Here is a 24659-nt window from a genome sequence, read left to right as displayed (position 1 = left end):
GAAAGAAGATTCGGGGGAGGCAAAAAGAACACAGAGCACCAAGAGATAACTAAGAATGCTCAAGTGACAAAGACGCACCTTTTCCCAGAATAGCCAGGTCATCCTCTGCTGCACGCAATGGTCACTCTTTAGAAATCTTGAAAAGTCAGTTCAAATTTTTTAAACTAGAAGAATTTATGTGCTCCCATGTTTCAAATACTTAAATATACTTATTATACTTATTGGCTCAGTTTTGTTTTGTAAAATATCCATTAAAAGCTTTTCAAATTATTAAGAAAAAAAGATGTTAAACTCTTGTTAACATCCGTGGTATTTTACAAATTGAATAAACTATGGTGAGTTAATGAAACGCTTAAAGTATCATCTTATTTTGAAGACTGCTTTCTTCTAACATTAATCCATTGATAATCATTGCTCATCAGGAAAAATTCCATAACTTCCTAATTATTTACTCCCAATTGCTTTCTTCTCTCTCTGTTTGCTCTCTTGTGTCTACCCTCTATGTGTAATAATCTTTCTAAAATAAATGTAATTATTTAATTTCATTATTAGAAATATTTCAGTAGCTCTCCACTGTATATATATAACTGTTGTGCTAAATTATGGAACAAGCTATCCCCTCATCCTCTTAATCATGTTTCCATGCCAAGCATGTAAGGGGCAAGGCTTTTATTTTCTGTCTAATAGCTGGTTGGAAGAGTTGATTGAATCCCAAGATTTAGACGTGGGACTGGAATAAAAAGCTTGCAACTGGGACTCAGGTCCAAATCATGCCCCTCAATTCAGCTTCATCACAGAGGCCTGGTTGCGGTTCAGGAGTGAGCTAACATAAAAGATCAAATTGTCAAATCAGATTCACACAGACCAGAGACCTTATCCACTATCAAGCTTTACTATTTAATAATAATTTTAAGTATACAGGCAATCAAGTGGCACAAGAGAAGCAGAGAAAGGTCTGGGACAGCTGATGTAGCTCCCCAGGTCTTGCTACCAGTATTGGGTATGGGCTTTCTAACTCAGAATAGATGAATTCTCTAAATCATGTTCACAGGTCGCCTCACACAATGGGGAGCATTTAGGTTATGTCACAACATACCTTATGAAGTTGATACGTGGAATCTCTAGGAAGCCATGCCCCATAAATCTATATAGATGCTAGTTTGTATTTACCATAGGCAATCCTAACCAGGAACATTCTGCTTAAAGCATGCCATAAATAAGAACTATCCTCTTAGCAAAACTCATTAGTCTATTTACCAAGGAGGCCAATTATCTACATGTTTATGAGAAGATTTAATTGGGTCACCTGCCTTCTTTCTTTCCTTAGGAGTATCCCCCTGGAAATCAAAACAGAAATGGATCACAGGCCAGCTGCCATAACTCCTTCCCAAAGAGTTATCAGGCTCTTGCCTGGAACTTTAAAAAGTTGATCTTTTAATCTCCATTAGGATACATTTTTGTACTATTTCTTGCATTAATCAGATCGTGTAAGGAAAGGAGAGTTTTAGATATTCCTAACTACCTGAATAAATGAAGGAATGGCATGTTTTCAAAGACTATTGAATAATTGAAATGTTCATGATAAACTAAGTGGAAAAAGATATCAATTGTATATCATTATGATTCCTATTACTCTACATACTATAGCAGCCAAGGGTAATAAATAAATAAATTACTCTACATACTATATATATATAAATTACTATATATATACACACACTATATATATACTATATATACACTATATATATACTATATATATACTATATATAGTATATATATATAAATTACTCTACATACTATAGCAGCCAAGGGTAATAAATAAATCAATACATATATGTATCTTAGCTCCAGTATATTATACTCTATTGTATATTATTATACTATAGTATAATAATATTGTGTATTAAACAAATCTCTTTAGTTTAAATATTTACCTGTTGCTTATTTTGTACTCCATTGTTAACAAGAATAAAGTTAGGCATCCTTCCCTCTATTCCCCCAGCACCCTAACTGTTCTCTCTATTATAGGTCTTACCACATTTTACGATAACTGGCCTGAGGACCTTGAGAACAAGAATCATTTCCATATTTTAAAATCTGCAATGCTTAGCTAATTTCCCAGTACAAAGTAGGTAATGTTAGGCCAGGCATGGTGGCTCATGCCTGTAATCCCAGCACTTTGGGAGGCCAAGGAAGGTGGGTTACCTGAGGTTGGGAGTTTGAAACCAGCCAGGCCAACATGGTAAAACCCCATCTCTGCTAAAAATACAAAAAGTAGCCAGGTATGGTGGCAGACACCTGTAATCCCAGCTACTCGAGAGTCTGAGGCATGAGAATTGCTTGAATCCGGGAGGCGGAGGTTGCAGTGAGCTGAGATCATGCCACTGCACTCCAGCCTGGGCAACAGAGTGAGACTCTCTCTCAAAATAAATAAATAAATAAATAAATTTTAAAAAGTAGATAATGTAAATAAATTAATAAATGCTGATAACATCTTATTTTCAAGATTGTATTCATATTGTCAATATATATTTGACACATTTTTTATGAAAGAAAATACAATAGTTACAAATTATAGCTTTGGATGGCTCCTCAATCTTTTACCATTTCATTGAATGTGTAATACTTTGATCAGTAAACTCTTGTTAAAAAGAAGTGTGTACTTTCTGCAAACAAATTGCACATTTTAAATTTCATAACCTCTGACTACTGCCACCTAAACTTAAAGAAAAAGGAAACAAGATGAAGAATACAGAGGAGGAAGAACAGAAAGAGGAAGAAAATAATTATTAGTAGTAATTGTAGTAGTTGTTAATAGTAGTTTGCTTTTGTTTTCTGGATTCCAAACATATGAATAAGCATACAATGACAGTATGCGACATGAACTGAATTATTAAAACTTTAAAAAGAAAACATATACATAGCTGAAGCAGTGGTGGAAATCTTCCATTCTGATAGCCCCACATATTCAAATATTATTTTTCCAATATAAACACATCAATTTTTTGGTCACTATGTTGATGAATGATGAAGGCCATGCTGCACAGTCACTAGGTATTCCTTATCTTAGCTCCAGTGCATCAGAGAATAGACGTTAGTGTTTTTTTTTTTTTTTTAATGTTTCTTTCAAAACACAATTCTTGCTGTCAGAGTACCACTTTTTAAGGATTGTTATCTGGATGATTCATACAAATTTTCAAAACGTTACCGAATAATCTAAGCTTCCTTTTTCAATGAGCTCACAAATGGATTTTACTTGTCAAGTAGTGAGAAAAGAAAACCAGAAGGGGTCAGTATTTTAAATGTGATTGATTTTCTCCTAGGAAATGAATGACATGATACATTACTGCAATAAGTTACCTTTATTTTTGTTATAAATCATATTCTTCAGTTAGTGCTTTCCCACCTAAAAATCCGGTAAACTTCTCTTATACAAATATCATAGTCACTTTCTAAAGACTACATGTATTTCATTTTCAGTATATTTTCCCACTTTATTTTTCCTAATACATTTAAATACAAATGAGGCAAAAGAATTTGATTATATAGTATGAACATACATAGCATGTAACAGGAATGACTGGCTCAAAAATTATTTTGAGAAATGATAATAAAGGCATACTTTTAAGTAGCATTCCATTCATAGAACTGGTTTACGTTCAATTATTCCTTTTATCCTTGCCCCTCATTCTCATCTCCTGAAAATAGCTTTGGGACAGATGTGTGAGAAAATTTTATGTAACTTTTATCTTTGTGTTCTGTAAATTCAATAGAAAATTCTAATTCTTCTACCTCTATATGGATAAATCAAAGAGTCTTTAAGTATACAAAGAACTCATATTGTTTTGAGATCTTTCTCCTGTCATCATTGTGCCTTCCAATAAGTTTTTCATATTAAAAAAAACAGAAAACTAGTTAGATTACTATTTTTATCATTATATATACTGCTATATGTACATTAATTTTAAAAAATTTTAAGAAGTATTACATATCTACTAACAGTTTAAAAAAAAAATTTAACATCAGTGCTGGGCACAGTGGCTCGTGCTTATGGTCTCAGCACTTGGGAGGCCAAAGAGTCAGGATCACTTAGAGCCAGGAGTTCGAGAACAGCCTGGGGAATACAGTGAGACCCTGTCTCTAGAAAAGAATTTAAAAATTAGCCAAGTGTGGTAGCATGCATCTGTAGTATCAGCTGTTCAGGAGGCTTAGGTGAGAGGATCACCTGAGCCCAGGAGATTGAGGCTGCAGTGAGTTATGATCGCACCACTGCTGCACTTTAGCCTGGGAGACAGAGCAAGACCCTCTCTCTAAAATATTTTTTTAAATAAAAATTAAAAAAAAATTAACATAAAAAAACTTTTATCAAATAAGACATTAACTTTCATAAAAATGTGCCAGATTAGTATTGAGTTGTAGAGTATACGGTTATAGGACACTGTCTTTCCAAAACCTGAAATTCTGAACACTGTGTAGACTGCTTATGTAACATAAATATTTCTCGTAAAGTGACTGCATGCCTTCACGCAGTCATAAAGGGCATAAATACCTTTTTAAAAACTGAAAAATAATAATTGTAAATATTTATGGAGTATAATGTGATATCTTGGTCTATGTATACATTGTAGAAAGAGTCAATCTAGCTAATTAGCATATCTATCACCCCACCAACCTATCATTCTTTTGTGATAAGAATATTACAAATCTATTCTTTTAGCAATTTTGAAATATACATAATTAACTGTGGTCACCACGTAGCGCGACAGATCATTATAACTTATTCCTTCAGTCTAACCGAGAGTTAGACTTTGATCAATGTCTTACCTTTCCCCATCCTTCCCTTCACCCTCAGCCTCCAGTAACCACCTTTATATGCTATTTCTATGAGATCAACTCTTAGATTCCACACGGAAGTGAGATCATATGGTATCTATCTTTCTGTTTCTGGCTTATTTCACTTAACATAATGTCCTACTGTCCCACCTATGTTGTAGTAAATGACAGAATGTCCTTGCTTTTAAAGGCTGTGTAAGTTCTCATGTGTATAAAGTATCTTTGAGCACCATATCTGTCAACAGACAATGTACATACAAGTCTAGCCTTTGGAAAATAGTACAATCAGAAAGTTTCCCTTATTTACCTCTTCACTATCTTTTCCACTCCTTTTCTCACTTCTGAGTGCCATCTTCTGCTCAAAATATGGGGCCAGACAATGCCCCAAAGAGCATTCCAATTGCTCTTTGTAAATGAAAATAAGGATCTGCAATCAATCCTTCATATGAATGAAACTCATACACATTAATGTTTTTACTCTCTTGCATGCCTGCATTTTAAAACCTTTTATTTCACATTGTGAAATAAAAGGATTGCCTTTTGTTAACGAAAGGTAATGCAATAACTAGCTAGCTGAGGAAAGACTGGAAGACAGGCAAGAGGAAATTCTAGGTAGTGAGATAGTGATAAAACAGAGCTATTCCTGATGATAAAATTGCTATAGTCTTTTTGTTTTTTCATTTTTTGAAGTCAAGGGCAGGAGATAAGAGAGAGATTGTGTCTGGTATCATCATTTTTTTTTCCCCTTATCTTTTTAACCCCAAGACTTGTAGATGTCAGGACTCCGATCATTTTCTCTGCCTATAGCTTGGGTATCTTGCTCTCTCCCCTTTGTCATCATAATCATATAGCCAAGGGACTCGGAATTTTGGCTGCTTCAAGTCATTCCAAAACCTCTCAGGCAGGCCAGGAAGCAGAGGCAGGGAATGTAGAGCAGCTGCTGAAGGAAAAGAATGGGAGATGGCTGGTGCGACAGCCTTTCCCAATCTCATATGATTACATGAAAACCTACATTCAATGTGATGTCAGTTTTGTGCCCTGCCAATTTGCTACTGAAGTGATGTGCTACTAAAACCATTCCTTTAGGGAAGTAAGATGATGGAAGAGAGGAGTGGCCACTACAGAAGAGCCTTAGTTGCTGGGACATAAGAAGGTGCCTATCTGGGGTTTATGCATGTGAATGATTTTTGCAATGATGATTGAAATGCTATACGATATTAAGAAAAGCTTATTAAATGATGTAAAAAAACTAAAATCTATAGCCATGTTTTGGCTATGTAAAAGCAATACTAATAAAAATAAATTATGGGAATTGCTTTACATTTATGCCTAATCACCATGCAGCATAATGATTACATCATTATTTTTGTCAGATTAACTGTGCTATCAATTTAATTACAGCTATAAATTCTAAATACTCAACCCGTGTAATATACTGTTTTTAAACAATTACTTAATCTTTTCTACATGCCAGACACCAAATTATATGGTAGGAATAAAAATAATAAAACAATCCCTGCTCCCATGGGGCTTACAGTCTTGTCAAAAAGAGAGGCACGTACTAGATAACTGAGTAGCAGAGGAACTGACAATAAATGTATCTTTAAGTGAAGGTAAGGACATGAGGACAATATCCACCCCACTCCTAGGAAGTCAGGCAAGGCTTCAGTAAGGAGACATCAGAGCTGATTCCCGAAGAATCAGTAGAGTTTGCCAGGAGAAAGGGAAGTGTAAATTAGAATAACTCTCAAGGAAAAGGAACAGGAAATGCACTGGCCTCAGAAATGAGACACTGTGTGGACTGTTGAGAAACTGCATGGTTGCAACAAAATGAGTAGGAGTCCTGAGACAATGAGGTTGCTGAAGTAAGAAGGGGCCAGGTCAAAAGAGGACTTGAGTATTACACTAACAGTATGAAGTATTGCAGCTCTTTTAGAATTCGTCTAGCAAATCCTGGTTTTCACTGGAAAATCCCCAAATTAAAACAAACAAACAAACAAAAAAAAAGAGTGTGAAATTTTGCTGGTAATGGGGAACCACTGTAGGATTTCCAGAAGGATAATTGACACGAGATTTTCATTTCAGATGCGTCACTCTGGCTTCACTGTGGAGAATCAAGCAGTACGGCTCACAACTGGAGACATGTAGGACAGTTAGAGGCCAGTTAAAATCATTTAGGTGACAATACTGGTGGCTTAGGTTAGGCTATTCAGGATGGAGAGAGTTGGGTGAACTTGAGACACATGTAATAGGTACAACTGAGACATCTTAGTGATTGATTGAATATATGAGAAAAAGGAAAGCTGGAGATGGGTGTCTGACTTAGGCAAATATATGGTGGCGTGGCATTTACTAAAATTGAGAAGAGAGGGGGAAGAGGCAGGTTGGTGGAATTTCTAGTCTGATTTTTTGTTTTGTCGATTTGGTGAAGATTCCCTCTCCTAAGAGAATTAGAAATTATGATTTTTATCTTAATTATTTGAGTTTTAAGTTTCTGGAGATCTCGGATCGGTAATTGAATACGTAGGTCTGAGGCTAAGGAGAAAGATTTAAGCTTAGATTCATATTTGAGAGATAGTCTAAGCTCATGTATTGGGAGATATCAGTTGAAGCCATCAGATAGAGAAAAGGATCAATATCAGTAGGCTAAAGAAACCCAAAATTTGTGGGATGAGCTGATGAGGAGCGAGTTAAATAATATATGAAGAAGGCATAACTGAGAAGTAGGGAGAACCAGGAAAGCCTCTGATCACAAATGTCAAGGGAAGAGAATATTTTAAGAGGGAGCAAGCAGTAAGCAAAGTCCAGTGCAGCAGGGAGTATAAACTGGTATAGCCTGGAGAACAATTCAACACAGCTATTAAAGTATTTGATCCTCAGTTCTACTTCTCAATATTTATTTAATCAAGAAAAATGCTAGCAGACCTGTCTGATGAGACAAATTAAAGAATGGTTTATAAAAGTAAACAAACAAACAAACAAAACAATGTAAATATCCAGAAATAGAGGATTAAAGATTAAAAAGGAATACAATAGATCCTCTTGAATGTTTCACGTAAGTTAAAGAGAACAAAGTAGACCTACATGGAAAAGACTAAGAAATATTTGGTTAAAAAAAAAAAAAGACCATGTAACAGAAGAATATACATATCATGATAAAAGTTATTTTAAAATGTATTTCACTATATGCAGATACTAATCCAACAGTTAACTCTGAGAAGAAAGCTGATATTTGGTTGGGCATGTGGCCAACAGGGCCTTTTGCTTCATTTGTATTATTTGATTTATTTTTTTACAATGAAAATGGTTTCATGTGTTACCTGTATAATTAAAAATGTTTTAAAAATTCTAAAAATTTTAAAAATTAATAGTTCTTTAATAAGAATAGGTTTGGAAGAATAAAGGAAACAGAAGATAAAATATAATTAATTGAGACAAAATGGGAGGAAAAACAGTAGACAGAATATATCACAGAAAACCTGGTAATAGAAAGAAAAGGAAGTCAGAGGCAGATTTGTCAGGAGACAGATAGAGAAGAAAAATTATATTCTCAGAAAGCCTGTTTGCTTACTTATGGTTTTAAAAAATGTAGATTACAATGTTAATAAGCCATCACAAGATTTAGTATCTGTTACAGGTGTAAGGAATAACAATGGCAAGGCTGGTGTAGCAGGAATAATTAAGAAACTGAGGCTGGGGGATGCTGCCTCATGCCTGTAATACCAGCAGTTTGGGAGGCCAAGGCGGGCAGATCACTTGAGGTCAGGAGTTCGAGACCAGCCTCGTCAACATGATGAAACCCCCGTCTCTACTAAAAATACAAAAATTAGCCAGGCGTGGTTGTGGGCACCTATAATCCCAGCCACTTGGGAGGCTGAGGCATGAGAATCACTTGAACCCAGGAGGTAGATGTTGGAGTGAGCCAGGATCACACCACTGCACTACAGTCTGGGTGACAGAGCAAGACTCTATCTCAAAAAACAAACAAACACACAAAAAAACAAAGAAGCCAAATCAATACAGCTTAGGTGAGAAAAATGATTTAGAGAAGGGTCTAGGTCATCTCAAAGCTAATAACCCAAAGGCTAAAAGGGAATGGTGGTATAAAGTTTTCAAAATATCTTAGTGTTACATGAAAGGTGGACATCAGAAGTATACAAACAAATAGTCTAACTGCTGAAATGTCCAGAAAAGCCTTCTGATAAGTACTACCAAGAATCACCATAATCAGCTGAGACGTAATCTGATACAAGGCTATGTATTAGTATTTGTTATAATATTTAGGTAATGGTATATGTTTATTGCTGTGTATCAGTCAGAAGTTGGAAATGCATACTGTCATTCACTGTCTTTCTACGTGTAAGAGGTAATGAGTGATTAAGGCACCATTTAATTGTATTTTAAATATTATAGATAATTTTGCTTTAGTGGCCAGGCGTGGTGGCTCACGCCTGTAATCCCAGCACTTTTTGAGGCCAAGGCGAGCAGATTACGAGGTCAGGAGTTCAAGGCCAGCCTGACCAACACAGTGAAATCCTATCTCTACTAAAAATACAAAAAAAAAAAAAAAAAAAAAAATTAGCTAGGCTTGGTGGCGCACACCTGTAATCCTAACTACTCAGGAGGCTGAGGCAGGAGAATAGCTTGAACTTGGGAGGTGGACGTTGCAGTGAGCCGAGATTGCACCACTGCACTCCAGCCTGGGTGACAGAGTGAGACTCTGTCTCAAAAACAAACAAACAAACAACAAAATTTGGTTTAGCATTAAACAAGAGAATTACATGGGAGTAGGGCATATGTCAAAATCGCTGTTGGAACCCGAACAATAATGTTTCAAAATGGCTGTGTTCTTAATGAAACCAAATGTTCAGGGGCCAGGTCCTTCTGGAAAATTCTCAGAGGGGAGACAAGCGCTAACAACCAGCTACAACTTGCTAGGGCTGATTCATCCAGAACAATAACAAAACATGCATCCTGATTCAAAGCTATTCCTAAGGGGCTGCTCAGATTCTGGTAAAAGAAACAGGGCTATGAACCCCCAGGCTTGGGTCCCAGTGAGCAAACAACTTTGAACTACAGTAAAATTGCCTATGCCCTTTAAAAGACAATGCACAGCAATACTACACGTCACTGGGGGTGGAGGGAGGGGTGGTGAGCATTACAGTATGAGCGATAAAGGGGAAGAAGTTGGGAATTTTTTGAGTGTAGCCTTTGGAGGAATAATCATTGACACCTACACAGCAAGCCCTCCACTGGGGGCCTGACATGTTCTACTATGCCTGTGTAAATTACATCAGACACCAAAATACACTTTTGTATTAACAGTCCTTACCTTAAGAGCTCTATCTGTAGAAGAGGCAAATTCCTCCTTTGACTTATCCTACAGGATGCCTTCTGAGAGTCAGAAGAAAACAACCAGCTTCGATCATTTGAACACGGAGCATCCACTAACACCTAGAGAAAAAAAAGGCAAGTGATGCAAATATGCACTGACAATCTATTCTCAGGCACGAAGTAGATAAAGAAGTTCTCTAAAACATGGTAAACAAATAGCAAATAAGTAAAAACATTTCTTTTTTAACTGAAAATACACCACAGTAGGTTTTTCCTTATGACATTTCCTCACTAACACTTTTCAGAAAAACTTACCATGTACTTTCAGTGTTTGTTTTTGGGGGCTTAGGATGGGAGAATTAAAGTTTACTAGGTCTACTAATGCTATTTGATATCCTTGACAACCACAGCAAAAATTTTTACAAAAGTTACTCATTGTAATCAGACATTAATATATTTCTGAATTCTCAGTACTTATTTCTAAGAACTAATATTTCAATTTCAGCTTACTGAAATAACCTCTTTTTCTTCAACTGTCATACTCTGATATGAAATGTTACTGAATTAAAGCAATACAGTACTGACCCAAATAATATCCAATCTTTTCCTGAGTATCTTTGAGTTACCTGCCAATATAAAACATTCTATAATCCTCAATCCCAATGTTACTGCTTCCTTTGAACCATGCTGACCATCAAATGAAAACTGCTTCCATGTTCACTTTATCAAAATTTTCCAGGGTACTGAGAAACTGTATCAGGCTATGTCTGAGAACAGACGGAAAATAACAACCACAAAGCAACATAATAGTGGTATTACTGGGCGTCCATCAGTTTGTCACAATGTAATAAAAGTACCTTGTCAAACATTTCAGGCTGGGCATCTCCCATTTTTCTGCCATCCAATTCAGACACTTTAATTACATTTATCAAAGGCTGTGGGATGAAAGATTCTAACGTCTGCCTCAGCCACCTCAATCTCAGACTATCATATTCATTACAATGAAGATAACCTAAATAAAAAGGATTAAAACGTTTCAAATGAAGGCAATGGAACAGTTAAATTTCTACTTTTCAGCAAATAAATTTCAGAAAGAAATTAACTCATCATAATTATGCAGAAATAGGGCTCAGAGGTAAACATTATAATTTTCTTATGCTTTAAAAACAGAAATAAGGTATATGTGTATGTATATATAGATACACATACCTACTACATAAAACATTTACAATAGTCATGCCTACACAGTCTCTCAGAAGCTCTCAGCATTTGCTCCACCAAGTTTAATTTTATTAGAGGTAAAACCTATAAAAAATTATAGATTCCTAAAGATACGTTATACAACCAATACCTCAGACATGGCTCTCACTCTAAAGAACTAACGCTTAAGAGTAAACACAGGTGGTAATTCAGGTGCAAGAAGATGAAACTCACATTGGGGCAGACGCAGGAACTGTCCTGGCTTAAAAGCTTCCTGTCCCACAGGAACCATTATTCCTTTTAAAAACTCCACAGGCTTTCAGTGTCTCCACAGGTACATGCCCAGTTATAAGAATCACTGCACTCAGAAGACCCAAAGCATGGCACCTCTATCAGGTCTCTAGGGGTTATTTATTCTTTCTCCCAGCCCACATGCAGTTTACCAATCAGGGTCATCTTTATCGTAAGCAATCTTGCCTAGAAACATAGTGACAATCTCTGTCAGGTTACCAAGGAAACAATACTAGAGAACTAACTGAACATTACATTTTAACGTAGAAGGGAAAAAACATTGTAAAGCCTTTGCTAAAATACATACATACATACATATACACATACATATATGCATATGTATGTGTATATGTATTTTAACAACACCACAGGCTTTCAGTGTCTCCACAGGGACATGCCCAGTTACATATTTTTTTTTTTCTGATTGTCATTCCACTGTTAAAAAGTAAAAAAAAAAAACTTTTAGTGACTTCCCATCATCCACTGAGTAAAGTTCAAATGCAGAGTCCTTAAATCAAGGTCCATAATAGCCAGACCTCAGGACAATGTTTCCATTTTAATCTCCCACTATTTCCCCAGTATACTCTGTGCTCTACCAAACTTGATGGACTATTCCATTTCCCAAACATACTCAGTACTTCTCTTATTTATCTCACATGAGAGGTGTTTCTGTGTATGGCTTACCTTCTCTACTATGAGGGCTCCATATTTCTTTTCTTTTTTTTTTTTTTGAGATGCAGTCTCGCTCAGTTGCCCAGGCTGAAGTTCAGTGGCATGATCTCGGCTCACTGCAACCTCTGACTCCCAGGTTCAAGCGATTCTCCTGCCTCAGCCTCCCAAGTAGGTGGGATTACAGGTGTGCATCACCATGTCTGGCTAATTTTTGTATTTTTAAATTTTTGTATTTTTAGTAGAGACGGGGTTTCGCCATGTTGGCCAGGCTGGTCTGGAACTCCTGACCTCAGGTGACCTACCTACCTCGGCCTCCCATCGTGCTGGGATTACAGGCATGAGCCACCGTGCCCGGCCCAGGGCTCCATATTTCTATAGGGAAGACACTCAGGAGATGGCATCAATTTTGTTGAGAAGAAGAGTAGAAAATCATCTTAAAGCACATCTGTACAGCTAGTTTTCATGTTTATTTTGGGTGTCTTTTGGAGGACTCACTAATGGAACTTAAATAGGTGTCTAAAAGCCCTCGTCTTAGCTTGAAATCACTAGAAAACAATGTAAGACAGAAGTTCATGGTATGGACAGGGTGCAATTCTAAGGAAGCAAAAGTGAGAGAAAAAAGGAAGTAAATCATGGAAGTAGCATGACAGATACAGGAGGATTTGTAATCAAGCTGCCTAGAGCTTTGGTCAGTCTCTCAGGGCAACTCTACAGTTTGAAATTACAGAGCCTTCTCAGGAACTGGAGGTTAGTGGAGCAAGGAGGAAGAACAATCTGCTGGCTGCTTTTTGTCTCTTTCTCTCATTGGTTAAAGTCCATAACAAGAGCTGGTAACTTCTACCAACTTTGGGGTTGTGTACCTGACCCCTTCAGGCAACTGCTAAAAAAAACCAGACAGTACTCAAGGCCAGGTATTGCAAGCATACAGGTGAGGTGATCTCTGCTTGTCACCTGGCACTCATCGGGAGGCTCTTCAATTTGTGGCAGTGGTAGCATTAGCAGAAGATAACTGCATGAATGGCATGAGCCTTTGCTAGGGTTTCTCCAGTCTCTGGAAACAATTCAAGTGGCTCCAGCCATGAGGTGAGGGATGGGAGTAAAGATGAAGCCAAACATATCTGTAGTGATGCATAAGCTGGGTCCACAAGATAACCCCCAAAGTCACCCCTGCCATTGTTCACCACTGCCTATCAAATACTAAGGGCCTCAGAGAAAAGAGGTCTTACTCACCTTTCACTCAACTTTCCTCTTTTTCTAGTTTAAATGTTTTACATTCTATTTTGACTTTTCTAGTGGTAACCCAAAAGACTTTTAACATGCACGTGTTAAGAAAAATCTAAGCTAAGTCAATTTTCACCAACTTTCCTAAAAGATACAAGAATCTCGTAACACTTGCTTTAGATGCTACTGTTATTGTATATCTGGGTTTTCTTTTGACTTACATTTTTGGACACCACAAAACATTATCATGGTCTTATACAGCCAAAGATGGTTAGGCATTCCCCACATAATATCCCACCTTTGCTATTCATTTTTTTTCTAACTCCTATCTTCCATCTTGGATGGCTTTCTTTTTTCCTGAAGCATATCCTTCAGAATTGTTGGTGAAAAACTCTTAATCTCTCTCTCTCTCTTTCTCTATTTTGCTTTTGCTCTTCAGGAGCATTATTGACTGAATATATTTCTGGATTGACAGTCATCTTTTATATTCCTTTGAACGCTGGTTCTCATGAGTCAACCCTCTGTCCATCGTTCCTTTGAAAGTAAGCTCTCCATTCTTTCTGGTTGCTATTAAGGTCTTCTCTTCATTTTCAGTGTTCTGCAACTTCACTGTAATGATTTCGAAGCATACTTTCTGAGGAGGCAAGAATTGAAGTTGCTGCAGACCCATATGGATTTACCTCCCACTAACACTTTTAGTACATAGGACAGTATCATTATTCCAATTACAATATTGAGAGGAACATGGCATCAAAGTTGAAGACAGGCAGTTTTCCTTGCAGTTATTTGGAGAGGACAATTTCTTCCTGGTTTACCTTATATGGTGGGTATAGCACTTTGAATCCCAGCTTGATGTAAGTGAATCTTCTATTAGATGCTCCACTTGGGTAGGCTCTGGCTTTGTTTTTTATTCCTTCACTCTCATGAAGCAATAAAAAACATGTAAGTTTTTCATGTTAAGAAAATGTTCTTAGGTCAAAAGCCAGCTTCAGTACGTAATTTACCTTCAAGGTTCCCACTATCTCTTAGGTTTTGGCCACTACGTATTTAAAGATAATTGATGCATTTAAAAATTTTTGTTTAATATTATATCCTACATTTTTAGTTATTTTCTTAAGGGGGGTTGGTTAGGGTACCCAGTCTGTCACACCGCAGGAAACAGAAGTCTTCGTCATTTCTATATCCCTTACCTCTATACACATACCATCCAATACCTTGCATTTAGTATGTGCACATTAAATGTAGATGACTTGATTGAAGCATGGCATTATAATAATGAATATTTAAATTATTACGACTGAAGATCAGGGCAGCTTTTCATTAAATTATATATAGTCTGAGTCAAGATTCTCAAGTCAGCATTTTAAAATAGCTTCCAGCAGAATTATCGCTTACACGTAGATTTTATTTGAAATGGTCTTAGGTTGGTTAAACTTTTTAAAAATATGAAATATAAAGTGTCACAATGCAAGTTTCATATATATACTAACACTTACTACATTGAGACAATTTTGTGCTTAAATTGTCAAAAACAACCAAATCTTAATTTTTTTTTCATCTTAACAGGAAAAGGGGCAAATTTAACAAATTCCTGAGGATTTAGCATTTGTACACGGCAATCTTTGGTCCAAGGAAAGAAACTGAAATTGGTAGTTTCATTCATTCATTTATTTTAGTAGACCTAACTTAAAAACAATAATCTTGCCTTCTTTCCAGTTTTTCCAATTATTCTTTGGAGCCATAAGCTATAATTTATGATCATTTTCTATGTTCCTCTCAATATTATAATTGGAATAATGATACTGTCCTATGTACTAAAAGTGTTAGTGGGAGGTAAATCCATATGGGTCTGCAGCAACTTCAATTCTTGCCTCCTCAGAAGAAAGAATTAGACTGAGGGGCATAAGGCAGAAAAAGAGACCAAGCCAAGTTTAAGACCAAGAGTGGAAGTTTATTCACAAGCTTTAGAGCAAGAAAGAAAGGACAGTTCACTTGGAAGAGACCCAAGCGAGTACTCTGGAGGTCAAGTGCCCCGTTTAACCTTAATCCTAGGACTTTATACACTGGCCCACTTCCGGTGTCTTGCACCCCTCTTCCTTCATTCTTCCTTAAGGGTGAGCTCCCCACATGCACAGTGCCCTCCTTACACTTGGAAGGTGAGCACGCACAGTGTGTTTAGAAACTTGTATGCATGCTCACCTGAGGCTTTCTTCCCTTTTCAGTGGAATGCCCCCAGAAGGTCACACTCTGCCATTTTGTCTCTTTATGCACATGCTTGAGCTCACTTGCCTAATTCCTGAGATTTTATTGGAAGCTGATTACCAATTTCAAATGTTTTTATCTGTTTGGGAAATTGCTTCTCCCTGGTGCCTGTGATGAATTATCACTTTAGTGTGACAACTGTGGAGCATCAGGAAATTGCCTCTCCCTGGCACTGGCTGCCAATTATCATTTTTAGAGAGGCAGTGTGATAACAGCCAAGTCATCGCCTGATGATTGCCTGACATTCCTGGTAGGTGGGGGTTAGCCCTCTCCTGCCCCACTCATGCCTGATTATCTGTAAAAAAAAAAGTGCTGCAAAGGATAATGGTAAGTTTCTTTAAACTTACCTGGAAGCAATGTTACAAATTCACAAAAGAACAAAATGGCAATGATTAATTTGTTAAAATGTTGTTGACATTAGATTAAAATTCACTTGAGAGTACAACCACTTTCAGATTCTGGTTTATTAAGGACTTGTTATGGACTAGGCCAGTGCTATTTGCTGCAGACACAAAGATAAATAATAATCTGGGCCAGGTGTGGGGGCTCATGCCTGTAATCCCAGCACTTTGGGAGGCCGAGGCCGGTGGATCACCTGAGGTCAGGAGCTCGAGACCAGCCTGGCCAATATGGTGAAACCCCATTTCCACTAAAGATACAAAAATTAGGTATGGTGGCATGTGCCTATAATCCCAGCTACTCAGGAGGCTGAGGCATGAGAATTGCTTGAACCAAGGAGGCAGAGACTGCAGTGACCCAAGATCACACCATTGCACCCCAGCCTAGGCGACAGAGAGAGACTCTATGTCTAAAAAAAAAAAAAAAAAAAAGGATCTGTCCCTATGCTCCAGGACACTAACAGAGGATGCTACAGAAGTCAGCATTTGTGTATTACTGAGAGACCCTAGAATAGTCAATAGCACAACTACAACAATGAAAACTTGAGTTCAGATCCCAGCTCTGCCAGTTACCTTAGGCAATTTGGTACTTCTCCTTGTCTCAGATAACTCTTTAAAATGGGAATAATAATACCCAACTCACAGAGCTGGAGAGTTAAATAATGGTCATCAGTGATAGTCACAGTTCCTCAGAGCCCTAGGACTTTAGAAAGATTTATATATGAGGATATAACAAAAGTTGTTGGGAGAAAGTGAGAGAAAGAAAAAATAAATAAAAAACAAGATGTTGGAAGCAGAGACTACTAAAAAAAGTTTGAAAAGCAGAGATTTAAGCAATGTGATTAACATAGTCCTTAGCACATACAAAGTGTTACAAAATGGTTATTATTTTCATTACCACAAAGAAGATGAACCTAATGCAGGGAGTTCAGAGAAGGCATTCCAGGAAAATTAAATCCTGAAGTATAATCTGAAGGATGAAAAGGAGCAGGGGAAGAGAAAGGAAAAAGAGACACCTGTAGAATATGCAAAAAGGACTAGAGATGAAGAAGCAGGAAGGAGAGCAAAAGCAATTAAACCAAGAAAGGAGTCTTTTCAGTCTTCTCTACTAACCAGATATCAAAAAGTTATCACTATTGGGCTCAGTGGCTCACATCTGTAATCCCAGCATTTTGGGAGGTCAAGGCAGGCAGACTGCTTGAGCCCAGGAGGTCGAGGCCAGCCTGGGCAACATAGTGAAACCCCATCTCTACAAAAAATACAAAAATTAGCCAGGTGTGGTGGCATGTGCCCAGTCCCAGCTACCTGGGAGACTGAGGAGGGAGGATGACTTGAACCCAGGAAGCCAAGGCTGCAGTGAGCCAAGATTGCACCACTGCACTCCAGCCCAAGCAACAGAGCAAGACCTTGTCTCAAAAAACCAAAATAGTTATCACTGACATCAAAGAGATTTTCGTGCCTAGAGGGACATAGCCTTCAGCCAGAAAGTTGACTAAGACACTCTACCAAGCTGGGTCATCCTTAGTTAATATGCTAATGTTTTCCCATTTAGAATCCATATTGTTTGCTCTTTTTCTGCCAAGACCAGGACATTAAAAAGGCTACGTTGACAACAACCATGGTGAGTCCATCAATGTGGTAACAGGTGAGAGCAGCTGAACCAACAGAAAGTAGGCTCTTTTTTTTAAATCATCCTAAAACATAAGCTTTGTAATCATTCAAAGCCATGAGCCTCTTGGCCCAGAATAAAGGTCAGTACTGATCTAAAGAAATTTGGTGTACAAATGCACATTTAGTGCAGCCATCATTTTACATTTTGCTTATAAAAGCTTTGATTAGTATTGCTTCTACATTCCAAATTCAAGCACTGTAGCTAACCTAACTTGGGCTTTAAGCATCAGCATGAAGACATCTGTACTTCTTAGTAAATCATTATCATTAGTCCCACTTAGATGAAAAGCTACTTTACTTGGAACACTGCCTGTAGTTCATTGCCCTTGATATAAGAACAGGAAGATTCTTCTCAACTTCAAACTCCTAGAATATATCAGTTTGCCTTTGGGTTCCTAATCAAATCAACTTTGCTACTATAAATGTGTAAAATATTTATAGCCTACTAATGAGGATAATTTAGGATTAAAATGCCCTCTCTTCAAAATGGTAACCAAATTTGACATTTCCCTTTCATCCTTTATAATACTAAAATTCTATATCCTGAATTAATTAGTATAAGCCTTTTAACTTATAAAAACAATGTCAAAGGACATAGGGTAGAAGTAAAAATAAGTGCTCCTTATAACATACAATTCCACAAAACTTCAGCTCAAATTATAAAAATAATGACGTAAACTTGTAAAATAACATTTTTGCTGTGATTTCTTATTCTAAAATACAGCAAGCTTCAATAGCTGAGTTTTAACCAGAACTCTAAAACACTGGGCATATTTCCTCCTAAATATACAGTTAACTGATATATTTGTACGAATGCCTAGTACAACTGGATTCACGTTTCTCATAAAAGAATTTTAAATCTATTTCAACAGGGAATGCTCTCATATAAAAGTATAAAAGCAGTCTTCAAACTGGAACATACATGTCTTGGGGATACACACCAATGTTCTAAGGGACAGGAAAGCTTGGACAGTTTCAAAAGAATCCATTTTCAGATCATCAACTTCCTAAAGGAGGAGAACACTTCCAGTGGGGCATCTCATTTCACATGGTCCTTCACCAACTTTACAAATGACAAGCAAGCTTCCCACACATCTAGAATCTTATTATGGTAGAATGTGCCAGGGTATAGAAACCTCCAGAACATCAAACAAGGGCAGTTCAACACATCAGTGTTTTGGCTGAGGAAGTGAATAAGTCAGCTCACAGCACTTAGGGAGGCCCAAGTGGGCAGATCACTTGAGGTCAAGAGTTTGAGACCAGCCTGGCCAACATGGTGAAACCCCATTTCTATTAAAAATATAAAAATTATCCAGGTATGGTGGTGGGCACCTGTAATCCCAGCTACTCGGGAGGCTGAGGAGGGAGAATCACTCAAACCTGGGAGGCAGAGGTTGGAGTGAGCTGGTATCAAGCCACTGCACTGCAGCCTGGGAGACACAGTGAGACTCCATCTCAAAAAAAAAAAAAAAGGCAACACTGCCTTTTGTAATTGAGATGGTTTCACGTCATTTGCTTTCAACAAAATCAAAAATGGACTTAAAGAGTGCTTACCTAATAGATCTTTAAAATAATGCTTGATGAAAGATCTGTATGTGATCTGAGTCTATAAATCAGGAGTGTGAAGAACCAGTAAAACAACTGTAACACAATTTTCTCTGGGACAGGATCTCACTCTGTTTCCCAGGCTGAAGTGGAGTGGTGCAATCTTAGCTTACTGTAATCTCTGCCTCCCAGGCTCAAGCAATCCTCCTACCTCAGCCTCCCAAGTAGCTGGGACTACAGACATGCACCACCATACCCAGCTAATTTTTTGAATTTTTTTGTACAGACAGGGTTTTCCCATGTTGCCCAGACTGGTCTAGAACTCCTGAGCTCAAGCGATCCGCCTGCCTTGGCTTCCCAAAGTGCTGGGATTACAGGCACGAGCCACCGTGCCCAGCCAACATTTCCATCTTCTTATCTATGTGAACAGCACTGGCATCTATAAAAACAGAACCATCACACAAAAAACAGACAGAACTGATGCCGAACTCTGCCTCATCTAGTAGTAAGTAATATTTATTTGGGGAAGCCTGTATTAGTTTTTTAAAAAAAGAATTAGCTTTAAAAGAAAAATTATTAAGAAAAAAATTGTAAATTTTGTAAATATTGTAAAAATTGTAAATGTTGACCTGTTACTTTTAACAAATATTTGTAAAACTGTGTATCACTTTGGTTCTAATAATAATATTAATGAAAAAGTCACTTGAAAAGACTTTTTGGATTGTCCAATACTATACCCTCTTCTCACATGTGGCTATGAACACCTGAAATGTGGCTAGTCTCAATTGAAATGTGATGTAACTGTAACGTAACCAATTTTAAAGACCTGTAAAAAAAAAAGAGAATGTAAAATATCTCATTATTTCTATTTTGATTACATATTGAAACAATATTTTGAATGTATTGGTTCAATGTATTATTCAAATTAATTTCACCTGCTTCTACTTTTTAAAATGGAACTACTTAAAATTTAAAGGTATATATATATATACTTCACATTATATTTCTACTGGAAAGAATTGCCTTGGAACCTTATAGTCTATTGACATCAAAAATTATTTTAAATGTATATGTTTCTGTTGCAGAAAAGTATGACAGGGATATCTACATAAGACTCTCAAGTATAAAGGTAAACAATAAAAAATACCTATCAGGCTTATCAGCATTCATATTATCTGACAGATTTGTATTTGCGAAATGTTGAAGTTTTGTTCCCAATCACCTGCTAGAATTAAATTGCTGAAAAAAATGTTATTTATACTGACTTCCTCAGCAAAAATTTCCATTCTTCTCCATAGCATCTCAGTTTTCAGGCTTCCTGAGTTTGCAAACTCAGTCTTACGTTTCTCCCCATATATACTTTCAAAATTCTCTATAACATACAGATATTAAAAAGTTGTCAAATACTGAAAGGAAAGCACACTACCTGGACAAGCACACTGCAGCAGAGCTATTGATTTGCCTCCAGGAGCAGCACAGAGATCCAGAACCTTCTCCCCATCCCTTAATTCCAGAGCCAACACTGGGAGAAGAGAAGCAGCATTTAGGAGATAATATTTTTTCAGATTTCCAATTTGGTGTCTTTCTGAAGGGATTCGGCCCGGAGTTCTGCTAAGGTAACACTTCATTGATTTAGGATAGTTGGGTAAAGATCCCTGAAAGAGTGTGTGATAGCCCTTCAAATGTAAATCCTTTTCCAGTTCAAAAGGATAACTGAATCGGTTAAGCAGGACAGCATATTGCCAGCATGATGGAGATGTTAGTATCTCCCTAGAAATAGAAAAAGAGAAAATAAGAGAATATTAATATGATACATACCAATACAATTTTATATTACGAATCAGGTGAATGTGGTCCTAGTTTTACACTTCACTTACCTGTGATTTTAAGAGACAGGATCAGTATTCCTGACTCTTCCTTTTGCCTCATGAGGCTCTGACAGGACTGAATCCAGCATTGTTATGATCCTGTCTTTATTTTAAAAACTGGTATTTCTTTCATTGTGGCTTTTCAAAAACTAATTGTGATCACTGAAATATTATATTATTGAGGCAAGAGAATAGAGTCTGAAGACAGGGAACCTAAGGCCATTTCATGCTGACTTCCTAGAACTAAACTGAAAGGAAAACCCTAACTTTCCATCATGCCTAAGTAACAAAAGAACCAGGCGCTACTCCCTTTGCAAACCCCCACATTTTCTGCATGGCAAATGGGAAATTGAAAGTACCTCTAATTTGTTGCTTTTTGCAACCAATCACACGCTTGCATAGAAGTGGAACTTTGTAACTTCACTTTAGTCTCTGGTTGCTGTCCACAACCAATCAGATATTTGCACAGGAGTGTAACCTTTGTAACTTCACTTCAGCCTCCGTTTGGTTGCTTTCCCCAACCAATCAGACTGATTGCGGGCCACCACATCATTTACATGAGGTAAGCAACAAGTGGCCAATGGAAAAACCTCTAGTGGGTATTCGGACCCAAGAATATTCTGTATCTGGGGCCCCTGTGGCCATTCTCACACTGTGGAGTGTATTTTCAGTTTCAATAAATCTCTTCTGTTGTGGCATTCTTTCCTTGCTTTGCTGTGTGTTTTGTCAGATTCTTTGTTCAAAACTCCAAGAACCTGGACAACTTGCAGTCAAGACCCTCTACTGGTATCATTATGATTACTGAGGTTTTTGAGGCTTAAATTCTGCACCAGAGAGGTATGCCTCAGCTTACACTCAGCTTAGTCCCTCCCTGCAGTACATCTCGGAAAAAAAAAAAAAAGGCAGCCTGCCTTTAAATACCTCTAAGTCTGTCAAAATGAACCCATCACTCTTTGCACAAGGAAGTGTTTTTCTTAGAGACAATATTCAATTTCTTAGAGACTATTACTATTAGAGGGAAAAGTATTATCATAAAAGGGTGTTAGAGGGAATGAGTGTTTTCTTCTGATGAAGATAAAAGGTATGGAAAACTAACTACAGTGAACTCTACAGTAATGGAGTTAATGAGGCGATGAGTGGCTCAGATGATAAAAAACCAAGGATGATTTAAAAACCACTTATGGATTGATGGTGCAGGCTTTCCCCCAGCAGCTTTACCCTGTTAAATTTGTATTTGGTCCAAGAGTTCCATCTCTTGACAATCACAAACTCATATCAACTGACAGATGATCCAGCAGGAAATATTTAATTTATTTACCAGCCGACCTTTCTAGCTGAGTTATTTGGGAGCCTCATTAACTATGGTCAATTAAATAAATTCCAGCTGCTACACACCCTGGAGTTGCCTATGTGAGGAATGGGTGGATTGAAATGTAACACCTGCGACTGGAAGCGTGCCATGTGAATTTCAATTTAGGGCTAATACGTGAAACTGCTTTCTCCTTTCACTGCCTCTTACTATGGATGGTGAGTCACAGGAGCCTGGCATATCTGTTTCAGCTATTTTGGAGGATGACAACCTCTTTCCTTAAGAAAGAGGTTTGCAAACTTAAGTGTGCATCAAGGGTCTGTAAAACAGACTGCAGGGACCTAGCCAGAGTTTCTGATTCAGTAGTTCTGAAAGAGAGCCTGAAATTCGTAGCTCTAGCAAGTTTTCAGGTGATGCTGATGCTGCTGATCCCCAGGACCACACTTTGGGGGAGACTGCTTTATAACTGACCCCAAAGGGAAATCTGCAAATGCCACTATTATAAGTCTTACGGCAGTTCATCCTAATCTTACCTCCAAACAGGCTGAAAAATCTAACCAGTGTTGAGTCATGTGTAATAAAAAAATGATCAGAAACACAGTTACACAGAAGGAGTGGCTTGGCTTGCATCATGTGCCTACCCATTAGCTAAAAAGGAGTAGAACACTTTCAATTAGTTAACATCAGACAGGACAAATCTCTATTTGTTCTTCTTTTTTTCTTCAGAATTTTCAAAGCTACCTTGAATGTTTATTCTTTCAGATGAACTTTGGAATAAAAGTTCAGTTAAACATAATTTATACAATATTTGTGTATGTAGACAGGTAGAGATATAGTAACCTTGCCTAGGATTATATTAAATGCTTTAAACTTGGAGAGATTTCACATCTTTATTGCAGTCAATTTTTCCAATCCTGATCACAATATGTTTCTCCATTTATTCACATTTTCTTTCCTATCTCTTAGAAAGGTTAAATCCTGCATGTTTCCTTTTAAGCTTATTGTTTAAGAGGATTATTAATTCAGGAACAACATTAGCTTTTGTATATTATCCAATATGTTAAATCTTGAAGGATGAGAAGAAATTATCTGTAGGAAGAAATGAGAAAGGAAGTTTCAGGACAAAGCCAATACCACATGTACAAGCACACAGGAATGAGAAAGAACACTGCATCTTAAAAATTAGTAGTCTGATGTGGATCATGGCAGAAGATTACCAAGTATAATATGATAAGGTTTTGAATTTTATCTTCTAAGTGATGAGAAGCCATTAAAAAACTTTAGGGGGAGAGAGGCCCAATCAGATTTAAAGACATGTACTGAGGATTGCTGGCAAGACGGCCCAACAGGAACAGCTCCGGTCTGCAGCTCCCAGCAAGATCAACGCAGAAGGTGGGTGATTTCTGCATTTCCAACTGAGGGACCCGGTTCATCTCACTGGGACTGGTTGGACAGTGGGTGCAGCCCACAGAGGGCGAGCTGAAGCAGGGTGGGGCATCGCCTCATCAGGGAAGCGCAAGGGGTTGTGGAATTTTCTCCCCTACCCAAGGGAAGCCATGAGGGACTGAGCCTGAGGAACCACGCACTCCAGCCCAGATACCACGCTTTCCCCATGGTCTATGCAACCTGCAGGCCAGGAGATTCCCTTCGGTGCCTACCCCACCAGGGCCCTGGGTTTCAAGCACAAAATTGGGTGGCTCTTTAGGCAGACACCGAACTAGCTGCAGGAGTTTTCTTTTCCATACCCCAGTGGCGCCTGGAGCACCAGCGAGACAGAATCGTTCACTCCCCTGGAAAAGGACGCTGAAGCCAGGAAGCCAAGTGGTCTTGCTCAGCAGGTCCCACTCCCATGGAGCCCAGCAAACTAATATCCACTGGCTTGAAATTCTCACTGCCAGCACAGCAGCAGTCTCAGATCAACCTGGGATGCTGGAGCTTGGTGGAGGGAGGGGCATCCGCCATTACTGAGGCTTGAGTAGGCGGTTTTACCCTCACAGTGTAAACAAAACCATCAGGAAGTTTAAACTGGGCAGAGCCTACTGCAGCTCACCA

At 37.8% G+C, this 24659-nt stretch overlaps 1 protein-coding gene across 5 annotated transcripts in view; it reads right to left on the bottom strand.

Annotated features, from left to right (window-relative positions):
• NSUN3 (NOP2/Sun RNA methyltransferase 3) overlaps positions 1-24659 on the bottom strand; it is a 68836-nt gene that overhangs the window by 26453 nt on the left and 17724 nt on the right. For all 5 annotated transcript variants that reach the window (XM_004035940.5, XM_055383697.2, XM_019024496.4 and 2 more), the window contains 3 exons: positions 20857-21200; positions 11028-11182; positions 10169-10290 (listed from right to left, as the gene is read on the bottom strand). In XM_004035940.5, the coding sequence (XP_004035988.3) occupies positions 10169-10290; positions 11028-11182; positions 20857-21200 (621 nt within the window). The remainder of the gene's footprint in view (positions 1-10168; positions 10291-11027; positions 11183-20856; positions 21201-24659) is intronic.

This window comes from Gorilla gorilla, chromosome 2 (assembly GCF_029281585.2).
Source record: "Gorilla gorilla gorilla isolate KB3781 chromosome 2, NHGRI_mGorGor1-v2.1_pri, whole genome shotgun sequence".
NCBI lineage: Eukaryota > Metazoa > Chordata > Mammalia > Primates > Hominidae > Gorilla > Gorilla gorilla.
The sequence above is the reverse complement of the archived record's forward strand: the minus strand, read 5'-3'. Positions and strand labels throughout refer to the sequence as shown.